At 36.4% G+C, this 12,620-nt stretch overlaps 1 protein-coding gene across 2 annotated transcripts in view; it reads left to right on the top strand.

The window, feature by feature from the left end:
- PRMT3 (protein arginine methyltransferase 3) overlaps positions 1-12,620 on the top strand; it is a 145,829-nt gene that overhangs the window by 36,998 nt on the left and 96,211 nt on the right. For both annotated transcript variants that reach the window (XM_043973313.1, XM_043973311.1), the window contains exon 10: positions 8,575-8,674. In XM_043973313.1, coding sequence (XP_043829248.1) covers positions 8,575-8,674 — 100 coding nt within the window. The remainder of the gene's footprint in view (positions 1-8,574; positions 8,675-12,620) is intronic.

The following is a 12,620-nucleotide window of genomic DNA, read 5'->3' as shown; positions in this document are numbered from 1 at the left end:
TTTTTGAATCAGTTTTTTACAGGGGTTCATCCCTCTAGTAAAAGGAAGAAGTACCTTATTCCACTGATTCAAAAGGCAGGTATTAATTTGCCATTATCTCCATTCCCTATACTTGCTTTTCTGTCTAACTCAGCATTTGGGGATAGAAGTAGAAAGAGAATGTTAAAAAATATATGTGTCTATGTATAGAAGCATGAAGCCATGTCACTTTCTTATTCTAATCAGAAGAGAGTATTCATATAATTAAAGTGAATTCTTCTTCCTAAATTTAACCTCATTGATTATTCAAGTCATCCATTTCATTGGCTATTTTTCCCAAATGATACCATCACATACATTAGGTAAGATAATGGGAAAGGAGGGAAAAAAGGCAAGGATTTTGTTTAATAATAAATTTCACTTTCCTCTCTTAGCATTTGCTGTCATGATAATGGTGTATATCCAGAGAATTGCATTGATTTATTCAAATACTCTGCATGTGTGTGCATGTATGTGTCTGCATGTGCATTGTGAAAAACATGCCTTTGTTTGAAATAAGTTTTTGTTAACAGCAAAAAAAAAATTAATGAAGCTATTAAAATTACAGATTATGTTGGCTGCCTGGAAGATTAATAGGAGCTCCTTGAGAACATAGATGTTTTTTTGCCTTTTCTTTTTACCCTCATCGCTTAGCACAGTGCCTGGAGCATCATAAGTACTTAATAAATTTTTATTAGCTTGGCTTGGGGAAAAGAATTGTACAATATCTCTAGTTTTGATCCAGAAGGAACAATTGTACTTTTTGACTGCATTTCATCTTATCCACCCACAGGGATGGTTACACTTTAGGTCATACAGTAACTATACAACTCTATGATGTTGAACTCTGAAATCCCTTCTGTGATCATAATCCTTCCATCTCTTCCCTGCCGCGAACCCTAATTGCAGCCTCCATTTCTCTCCATTTTTCATTTCATTCCCTTGCTCTGAAATCACTTTTTTCCCTTCAGAGCCTTTACCCAATAGTTAACCTATTCATTTATGAACTGTCTTCTGCCTATTAATCCCCTATATTCTTATCCATTTACGCTTTAACAACTAGCAGTGGTGAGTCATCTCTACTATTTTTCTTCTGCTTTTATTCCACTGCTTCAGAAGATTATTGGAAGAAATCACAATGGAGATAACTGGCTACTTAAAATTCATATTACCTAATTACAATGAAGCCCTCACTTCTATACAACAATCTTTTTATTCTTCCTTGATTAACACTTAACCCTTTTTGCATAAATGGCTTTTTCAAAGCTTCTCTTCTCTCCTTTCCTCACTCAGTGTTATCACATCTGTGCTCATTACTCTTGGCAGATGTCTTTACCTTCTACTTCACTAAGAAAATCATGGCCACTCACAATGAGGTCACTCATCTTCCCTACTCTATGACAAAAAAAAAAAAAAATCCCACTGTATCTTCACCCAATCTCTTTACTTAGTATCTAAAAAAGAAATGGTACCTTGATCTTATGCCTTCCAGTAACTTACCCCTTCAATCATTCTCTTGTCCTTGCTCTCATTATCTCTTATATCTTCTCTCCCTTCCGCCTTTCTCATTCTGTCTCTCTGTTTCTATCTGTGTCTCTTTTCATTTCTGTCTCATATGCACAGACACACACACACACACACACTCAGTCACTCATTCACTCATAGATATACACAAGTATTTGTCGTTTCCTCATTTTTGTTGACTCCTTCCCTGCTGCTCATAAGCATGCCTGCATTGACCCCTTTACTACCATCCCTGCAAGCTGTTGTACTATTTCTCCTTCCTTTTTACTGCCAGATTCCTAGAGTTTTCTCTATCCACTGCTTTCACTTCTTTTCTGCCCTCTCACTTCTCAGCACCTTTTAATCTGATTTGTGACGCCACAAAACATTGTTGTTACTTTTCCCCCCTGGGATTGACATGCTGATTCTCATAATTTTTTTTCTTGGTTTTCATTTCTTTCTCCTCTCGACTTCTGTTAACATGCTTCTCTTCTTCTTTCCTGTGTCTCACTTCTGTTTCACATTCATCTCTGGCATCTTATCATGGTTGTCTCTTGGGGCTCTCTACTGGGCCCTCTTCTTTATTTTTTTCTTTGTTTATCCTATTCCCTTTTATGTATTTAAGTATAGTCTATATGTGGGTGACTCCCAGATCTGTATATTTTACCCTAATTGTTCTCCTGAACTGTAATGCTATATCATTAACTGCCTACTTGACCTCTGGATAGCTTGCAAGCCTCTCAAACTTATTTCGTCCAAAACAGAAGTTGTTATCATCCCCATAAACCTTCTCCTCTTCCAAATTTTTTTTAACGATAAACATTTTTATTTATAGTTTTGAGTTCCAAATTTTATCTCTCCTTCCCTCCCTGAGGCAGTAAGCAATCAGATAGGGGTTATACATGTGCAATTATGTAAAACATTGCCTTATTAGTCATTTTGTACAAGAAAACTTGAATAAAAGAAAAAAGAATGAAAGTAAGTGAGAAATAGCATCCTTCAGTCTATGTTCAATCCATGTCAGTTCTTTCTTTGGAGGTGGATAGTATGCTTCATTATCAGTCCTTTGGGATTGTCTTGTATCATTGTACTGCTGAGAATAGTTAAGTCACTCACAGTTCTTCATCAAACAATATTGCTGTCTCTGTGCACAATGTTCTCTTGGTTCTGCTCACTTCACTATACATCAGTTCATACAAGTCTTTTCAGGCCTTTCTGAAATCATCCTGCTTGTCATTTCTTATAGCACAATAATATTCCATTACCATCATATACCACAGCTTGTTTAGCCATTCCCCAATTGATGGGCATTCCTTTAATTTCCAGTTCCAAGCCACCACAAACAGAGCTGCTATAAACATTTTAATTTAATTTAATTTAAATAGGTCTTTTACTTTTTCCAAATGTTTTTTAAAATTTCTTTTGAAGTGGGGCATCTAGGTGGCGCAATGGATAAAGAACTGGCCCTGGATTCAGGAGGATCTGAGTTCAAACCTGGCCTCAGACACTTGACACTTACTAGCTGTGTGACTCTGGGCAAGTCACTTAACCCTCATTGCACCCCCCCCCCAAAAAAAATTATTTTAAAGATACTGCCACATACCTAAGAACCTAGGGTTTTTTGTTTTGTTTTGTTTTGTTTTTTGGTGTTTTTTTGGTGAGGCAATTGGGGTTAAGTGACTTGCCCAGGGTCACACAGCTAGTAAGTGTTAAGTGTCTGAGACCGGATTTGAACTCAGCTCCTCCTGAATCCAGGGCTGGTGCTCTATCCACTGCACCACCTAGCTGCCCCAGAACCTAGGTTTATAATCTCGAAATTATCCTTGACTTTTCCTTCTTTACTCCTCTGCCCCTGCTACATCCAATCATTTGCCAAGTCATATTGATTTTATGTCCACTAGATCTCTTTCACAGGTTTCTCTTGAAACCATTCCAGTCATTATTTCTTATGACAAAATAGTATTCTATCACATTCACATACCACAACTTGTTTAGCTATTCCCCAATTGATAGATACCCTTTCAGTTCCCAGTTCTTTGCCACCACAAAAAAGAACTGCTGTAAGTATTTTCGTACCTATGAGTCCTTTTCCTCTTTCTTTCATCTCTTTGAAGTTTTTTGTCGTTTTTTGTTTTCAAAAAGGACCAGTGACATCATAGGGCTATGTCTTGACTCATGGGTGAATTGGATTCATGTGAAACAGAGTTGCACAAAGTCATCATTTCACTCTCTTTAAGAGTCACTGACGTCCAGTGTCAAGACCAAAGTCAGAATGACTGGTGGTGGTCTGGGTCGCAGTGGATGGCCTTGCCATCTTTGATGTCTTACTTAGCTCTGTGTACTCTACAGACACCCCCCTAACTCACTGATGGGTTTATGTCCCGTCAACCCTCAATTTGGTTTAGCCCAGACGGTTCACCAGTGTGTAGCTGCCATATATGCTAAGCTTCTTGGAGCCACAGGTGACAGTTGGGTAAAGGTAGATACCAGAGGTGGATGAGAATCCCTCAGAAGGCCTTGGCAAGCCCTCGTAACAGAAGTGTTATACACACCTCGCTTTGGAGTATATACCTTATACTGGTATTGCCGGGTCAAAGTGTATGTATAGTTTAATAGCTTTAATTGGTTTCTACAATGACCAGACCAGCCAACAGCTTTACTGATAATGGATTAATATGCTTGTTTTTCCACAGTCATTCCAACATTTGTCATTTTTCTTTTTTGCCCACTTTGCCAACCTGATGATTGTGAGCTGGAACCTAAGTGTTATTTTAATTTGCATTTCATAAATTATTAGTGATTTAGATGATTTTTAAATATAGCTATTGATAGTTTGGATTTCTTTCTTTGAAAACTTCCTGTTTGTATCCTTTGACCATTTATCAATTGAAAAATGGATCTCTTATAAATTTGAATGAGTTCCCTATGGATTTTAGAAATAAGAACTTTATCAGAGAAACTTGCTGCAAAGATTTTTTTTCTGCATTTTTCTGCTTCTATTCTAATTTTAATCATTTTAGTTATTTCAAATGGAATTATTCTTTTTACCTCTTTCCGCAGGATTTTATTAGTAACACAAAAATGTTAATGGTTTGTGTGTTTATTTTAATATCCTACAACTTTGTTGAAGTTGCTAATCATTTAAGTTAGTTTTTCAGTAGGCTCTACAATTCCCTCAGCGAACCATCACATCCTTTGCAAAAGTAATAATTTTGTCTTTTCTTATGCTTATTCTCTCAACTTCTTGTTCTTGTCTTATTACTGTGTCAAACATTTCTAGCCCTGTATTGAATAATAGTAATTGTAGTAAATATTCTTGGTTTACTCCTTTCTTTTATTGGATAACCCCTTTTAAAGATATAATACTTGTCATAATAAGGAAATATCCATTTGTTCCTATATTTTCTAGCATATTTAGCAGGAATGGGTGCTGTATTCTATGAAAAGATTTTTCTGTATATATGTAATGATAATTTTTTTTGTTCTTGTTATTACTATGGTCAGTTATGTTTATAGTCTTCCTTATACTGAATCAGCTCTCCATTCTATCTAAATTCAACCATATAATCTTTGTCACAAGTTGCTATTATTCCTTGCTAGTGTTTTATTTAATTTGTTTACATCAGTATTTATTCACTAGGGATATTAGTCTATAGTTTTCGTTCTGTGTTTACTTTCCCAAGTATTAAGACCATATCTGTGTAACAATGAATTTGGTAGGGCTCCTTCTTTTCCCGTTTTTTTTTTTTTGGGGGGGGGCAACAAGGGTTAAGTAACTTGCTCAGGGTCACACAGCTAGTAAGTGTCAGGTGTCTGAGGGCAGATTTGAACTTAGGTCCTCCTGAACCCAGGGCCAGTGTTTTATCTATTGCATCACCTAGCTGCCCCCTTTTCCTATTTTTTTTAAAACAGTTCAAGTAATATTGATAATTTTTCTTTAAATGTTTGATAGAATTTACTCAAAAATTAATTTCATGGGATTTGCCCCCCTTTTTGGAGTTCATTTATGACTGGCTTCTTCAATTTATTTTTCTGAGGTTGGATGAAGTACTTTATTTCTTTTACTCTGGGCATTTTGTTTTTGTGAATACTGATACACTTCATTTAGATTGTTACTTTTATTGGCATATAATTGGATGAAATAGTTCCTAATAATTTCTTTTTTTCTCTTTTCATTGGTTGTGAATTCACCCTTTTTAATTTTTGATTGTATACTGCATAAATTCTAGTTATTATTATGTATATTAAGAAGTTAAAGAAACAAGTCCCTCCTGACTACAAGTCTGAATTCTTATCATCTCTAACTTGCTGCATCTTGTTTAGAAAGATCATTGGACTTGGAATCACAGTGTGTATAGTCCTAGTATTTTGCATGAGGAAATAGGTGCTCCAAGATTTATTTTCCATAAATTTGTTGATCATGGAACCAGAACTAGAATCCAGGTCTTTTGTCTTCCATGCCAGTATTCTTTTCATGCTCTGAAGTGTTGATTCCTGTCATATGCTGAGATCCATAAGTTCAGTTATCACCATTGGTCTACTAGACATTTCTGCTTATATATCTTGGTGTCACCTCAAACTCAACTTGTCTACAACTTTTAGAAACAGTGCATTGGAACTCAGGTAAAGAAGATTAGAGACCAAGCCACATTTGGTTGAAAAAAAAATGAAAATTTTTGGCCTAGAGAAGAGAGTTTTTCAGACAGTTGAAAGGGTTTCATATTGAAGAAAAATTAGATTTGTTCTAGTCTCAAAAGTATAAAAGCTGGCCTGAAGCTTAATGTAAAAACTAAGATCTTGGCAACTGGGCCCACAACTTCCTAGGAAATAGAGTAAGAAGAAATGGAAGCAGTGTCAGATTTTATGTTCTTGGGCTCAAAGATCACTGAAGACAGCAACTGCAGCCATGAAATTAAAAGATACTTGCTCCTTAGAAGAAAAGCTATAGCAAATCTGCATAGCATATTAAAAAAAAGCAGAGACATCACCGGGCGTCAAAGATCCATGTAGTCAAAGCTATGGTTTTTCCAGTAGCAATATATGGCTATGAGATTTGGACTCTAAGGAAAACTGAATGCCACAGAGTCAACACTTTTAAATTGTGGTACTGAAGAAGACTTTTGAGAGTCCCTTGGACAACAAGGAAATCAGTCAGTATTTCAAGAAATTAACTATAAGCTATTCACTGGGACGTCAAGTACAGAAGCTAAAGCTTAAATAGTTTGACCACAAAATGAGAAGATGGGACTCATTGGGAGAGATGTTGGGAAAGATCAAAGGCAAAAACAAAGGAGACAACAGGGGATAAGATGGATGGGGTCACAGAAGCAACATCATTGTACTTTGTCCTTCATTCTCAAAGAGAACCAAGACATCAGGAGGTGATGTCATGACTTCCAGTGAATTGGATTTAAGTGAAGGAGAGCTGTGCAAAGTCACCTGCCTCACTGGCTCCTCCAGAGCCATGGGGTCCAGTGGCAAGATACATCAGGACAACTGGAGATGGCCCAGGATGTTTGAGGCAATCTGGGTTGAGTGACTTTCCCAGGGTCATTCAGCTAATAAGCGTCAAGTGTCTTAGGTCAGAGTTGAACTCATGCCCTCCTGACTCTAGGACCCGTGTTCTACCACTGTGCCACCTGGAAGGAACAAATATGCACTTGGACAGGCTTCTTGAGATAGTGGAACATAGAAGGGCCTGATGTGCTATGGTCAGTGGGGTCACTAAGAGCTGGACATGATTAAGCAACTGAACAGCAACAACAAGCCTGAAAAGGTAGTTAGGACCAAAGAGTAGCAATTGCAGAAGGGCTGACATAGGCCTGTGATATAAGGAAAATCCATCTAATAGAGTTGTGCAAAAGTCAAATGGCTCCTGTCGGAAGACATAGATTTAGAGTAAAAGAAACACAGTGGCCATTTTAACCCATTCTCTTCATTTTTCAGGGAAGGAAATGGGCCTAAGGCAAAATGATTTTTGTTCAGAGTCCAACAGGCAGGGCCGAGATTTGAATCCAAGCCTTCTGGCACCAAACTAAGTTCTGTCAGTGGCTTTGCCTTCATTTTATGGCAGGAACGTTAAAGAGTAGAAGCTTGTTTGAGATGCAGAATAGACTAGGACTATGAGATTCTTTCCAACTCTGAAATTCCAGAAATCTAAACTTTGCCAGTAGTTCTGTAACTATGAGAAGAGCCTCACCTCTTCAAGGCTTTGTTCCATTAACTCTGGGGCTGAAATTCCTGAAATGGGGCTATGAGTATGTGAGCTAACCACATCACCGAGGTATATTGTGAGGCTCAAATGAGTTTTACAAGCTGACTCTGTCATAGCTCTGCGAAGTAGCACTGTGGGGAAAAAGAAGGATTGTGGATTTGGAGTGAGAGCCATGGTTCAGTTCCCTGTTCTCCTACCTGGATATCACCTCATTCAACTCATGGTTAACCTCTTAGCCTTGGTTTCTTCACCTATAAAATAAGGAATTTGGCTTATTTGGCCTCAAGGATCCCTTCCTGCTTTAAATCTGTGTCCCTGTTATTATTCCCATTTTACAGATGCACCCTGGGGCTCAGTGAAGTAAATGCCTTGTCCATGATTATAAAATGAGGAAATATTGGAGTCAGGATTTGAACCCATGGCTTATGAATCAAAGTCCAGTTTAATTCTCTTACTATTATGTCATTATACCTCTCTATACATATGTAAAGTGCTTTCTAAATCTTGGAAGGGCTATATAAATTCAAACTGTTATTATTATATAACTAGTCAAAGAAATGTTAAGCTTTAAAAAAGCAGTTTTACATTATAGCACATATATACATATATGTACATGTACATACATACATATAGGCCCCCAAATAATCAGCTATAATTTAACAACAAAATATATGCTAGAAACAATTCTATTCCTTGGCCGAATTTTTTTAATATTGATCTCATATTATGTCATGTTAGTTCCACAAAACAAGTTAAATAAAGTTATTACATCTTTTGAAATGTCATAAAATGTGTTTAAGATATTATTTCAACTATTAATAATAAGTTATCATTTACAGGCTAAATAAACTCGAAGGTACCATTACCCTAGTCAAAGGAAGAATTGAAGAAGTTGATCTACCTGTTGAAAAAGTAGATGTTATCATATCAGAGTGGATGGTAAGTTATCTTTGGGGAAAAAAAAGTTTTCTCTTATTTACATAATCCAAAAAATTTAAAAGAATTTTTTATAAGATTGTAGTTTACAAATTGAAGAGTACAATGTCTATCTTTTTATTTACTCCAGTAAATTTTGTTTTAACTTCATGTTTATTCTGTCTTTTTAAAAATGTGTTTCATGTATGTAAAAAAATTGGAGTTTTTTTTCCTTGTCCTTTCTCTGCCTACCCCCCAAACCCACCCATTTTGTTGGTAAATTTACTCCATTCACATTCTGGGTTACAGTTGCTAGGTTTGTTTTTTCATCCATTTAATTCCTTTGTATTGAATCTTATCCACCTTGCCACCCCTTTTAAGTCAGCACTTGGTCTGAGATTAGTTATTTTGATTAATTTTTCCCAGTCTCTTCCTATAGGATAATCCCTATTCCTGTTTCCTTGCCTAATATTTAATTTATGGAATTTCTTTTATTTCCTCTCCCATTTTCCTTACTTTTTTCCTTTTCATTTACTTAGGTTTTTTTTCTTTTTACTTCCTCCTCCTATCCCAGAAGAATATAATTTAGAATCCACCTATCAACTCCAGCTTGTCCAGTCTATGCTTATCGCTTGAGTTGCATTCATTTATAGTTTTCTTTCATAAGACATGTTAATTTATTCTTCTCTTTATTTCTTTTCCTCTGCTAGTCAGTTCTGAAAGAGAGTCTCCCATTCATGGCCTGTACATTTATGTGTTCTTCATTCTGTGTATGTACTTCATACAGAGTAAGGCTTCCAGAAAACAAAGCTTCTCTTCCTTCTGGGTCTCTTCATTAATATGGTGCTAGGTCTTGCCCACTGTTCCCTTTGCCTTTCTTGCTTGTTTATTTATTTATTTTTTTGAGATTTCTTTCCCCTTAGCTTTACTTCCAAAAATATTAATTCATGACAGAGGTAGTGTGATGTGGTAGAAGTTGCTCTGTTTTCCAAATCAGCTCCAGCCCATGTATTTGCATTCAATTGTTTGCCCATCCTAAAGTCATTATATTATGCTGTTGAACTTCCTTCTCACTTTCTCACTTGGAGTAGGATGTGGTTCTGAGAAACATTTATTTTGCTTAGAGAAAAGTAACTCCTGAATTGCCCAGGCCCCATGAATGAAACCTGTTGTTTCTTCTGATTCATGTGGGCATACTTTAGCATTCCCCATGTAGGATGAGACCAGTCTCATCATTCCTCTACCACCTTACTCTGCTTTCCCAAATCTCAACAGAATAACAGAAAATATGAAGAGATTATTTCTTCTTCTCTCCTCTAACCCAGTCCAGCTATGAATGTGTCTAAGGCTTCTACATCTCTAGCTTCTCTCCCCACCCTAATGACTTCCTAGTATATACTTCCTTCTATCCCTTCCCCCAGTAAAACACATCTAGATAATACACACACGCAGAGTCATTAAAGAGGAAAAGTAAGTTTTACTACATGGAATATTAATTTAATTCTCTTTCCTTTCTTCTGATTCCCTTAACTGCTTCTTCAGTGTTTAGCTTCTCAGATCAGTTTGTTTCAGTTGTCCTCTTTGTTTTCTTTTTTGGTCTTTAACAATGTAAGAATGACTTTTTAACAACAACTCTATCTAGACTTAGAGTCATGAGTTAATTTAAGTATTTAGTCTTTTTTGTTGTTGTTAACTGTACGTACTTGTATTACTGCTATTACATGTGTTTGCATGTGGGAGTAGTCTTCTTAACTTCTGCTTTCTTTGAAGGAATAACTCAAATATTTCTCTTTTGTTTAAAATTGATTATTTCAGTGATCAGCATTGGAGGACATATTATGGTGCCCCGAAGGTGGGGTTGGAGTGAGGGTGGGGGTGGGACTCAGTCCTTTTTAGGAGGGTCATCATTCTAATATTTTATCTGATTTCTCATAGATAAGTAGTAGTCCTGGGTTATTCAGATTAATTTTCTTTGATAAATAAAGGGCTTTCTTTTGACTACCTTCAGTACTTGTTATTTGACATTAAATTTCTGAAGTTTAACCAACACATTCCTTGCTGACAGAATCTTGAGGTTTCTTCCTGTCTATTCATTCTATCGATCATAGGATTGTAGGATCATAGATTTAGAGGTAAATTTGGTTTTAATGGCAGTAGAGTCTAAGCCCCTTATTTGACAGATAGGAAACTGAAAATTTGCTAAACTGTCATAACTAATTTTGTTTAAAAGTGAGTGATGGAGCTTTACAAATATCCTTCAGGGGGTTCTGTTTCTAATTAGAATACCATATTTTAATTTTTTCAACCTCTTCTTCATCATATTATTATATTACATAATTGCATGGCATAGATCTTAACAAGATATTCCTTCAGACTCATAGATCTTAATGAGAGAATCATTATGAAAATCCGTTTTGCCATTATAGTGATGTCATTGCTCATGTTTTTTCATATTGGTTTGCCCGTGAGTCTAGCCTGCTAGGTCATTACATTAGTGACTTTTGTTCTACATGTAATTTAGTATTATGATGATATTAATCCATATTTTAAACTTTGAATTGAAATCGTAGGAATGTAAACGGAAAATATTTTTGTTATTCATAGAGTTGATGAAAATGGAATTTGTTGATATATATCTGGCAGGGAATCAGATGAGGTAGAAAGTAGTAAATCCATATGATCACAGTATTTCATTATATTTGTTTTGGATTTTTGAACACAGTTTATAACATTTGGAGGGTTTGTGTTTTTTTTCTTTTCAAATGTGCATGTTCCTTAATTAAAAGCATTAATAATTCCTAGAGTTAGCTAGGATCTTCTAAGGATTCTAGCTTTAATGTAGAAGTAAATCCCTGGGGCGGCTAGGTGGCGCAGTGGATAAAGCACCGGCCCTGGAGTCAGGAGTACCTGAGTTCAGATCTGGCCTCAGACACTTAACACTTACTAGCTGTGTGACCCTGGCCAAGTCACTTAACCCCAATTGCCTCACTAAAAAAAAAAAAAAAAGAAGAAGAAGTAAATCCCCAGCCTGATGCCAGTATCAGTGAGTGATCCTAATACGTATTCTTTTGTTTCTGAGGAGATATTTTCATTTCTTTACTAGGCTACTCACTTTAGTGAAATCTCGATTGCAGCACATTTCTTCCCTTAGATATATTTCAGTTCTCTTACCAAAAAGCCAAGGCCGAAGGATCTGAATAATTTTTCTGATCAGTTCTTATCTAAGTAAATAGCTGTGTATTAAATTAATAACAGATACCAAAAATTCAAAATAATGTTAATTTAGGGGCAGCTAGGTAGTACAGTGGATAAAGCACCGGCCATGGATTCAGGATTCAAATCCACCCTCAGACACTTGACTAACTATGTGACCCTGGGCAAGTCACTTAACATTCATTGCCCCACCAAAAAAAAAAAAAAAGAATACTGGTGGAAGTAAAACTGTTTTAAATATAAAAATGTTGTCACCCTTCCCCCTGAAAGAAATCAGTCAGCTAGCATTTATTAAATGTCTATTATGTGCTAGGCACTGTGTTCGCTGCTAGGGATACATAGAACATTTCTAAGCTATATTGCCATCCTTTTAACGTTGATGCAGGGATATAGAGGCAGGGCAAGTATTTATGAAGCCCCTTCTGTATTCCAGACAATGTACTGAGTGTTTTCAAATATTTCGTGTGATCTTCACCACAGCCCTGTGAAGTATTGTTATTATCTCCATTTTATAGTTGAGGAAACCAAGGCACGCAAAAATGCCTTATCCGTGGTCACACAACTCATGTAAGTATTTCAGGTCAGGTTTGAACTCCAGTCTTCCTGATTCTGGAGTCACTGTTCTATCCACCTTGCCACCTGTCTGCTTCTGTGGTCTAACAGCACTCTATGATCCAGCTGCACTGACCTTCTTGCTGTTGTTCCTCCCACATGACATTCCTATTCCATGCATTGGTGCTGGCTGCCTCTCATGACT

Source organism: Dromiciops gliroides, chromosome 6 (assembly GCF_019393635.1).
Source record: "Dromiciops gliroides isolate mDroGli1 chromosome 6, mDroGli1.pri, whole genome shotgun sequence".
Classification (NCBI taxonomy): Eukaryota; Metazoa; Chordata; class Mammalia; order Microbiotheria; family Microbiotheriidae; genus Dromiciops; species Dromiciops gliroides.
Note: the sequence above shows the minus strand (reverse complement) of the source record. Positions and strands in the feature narration are given on the sequence as shown.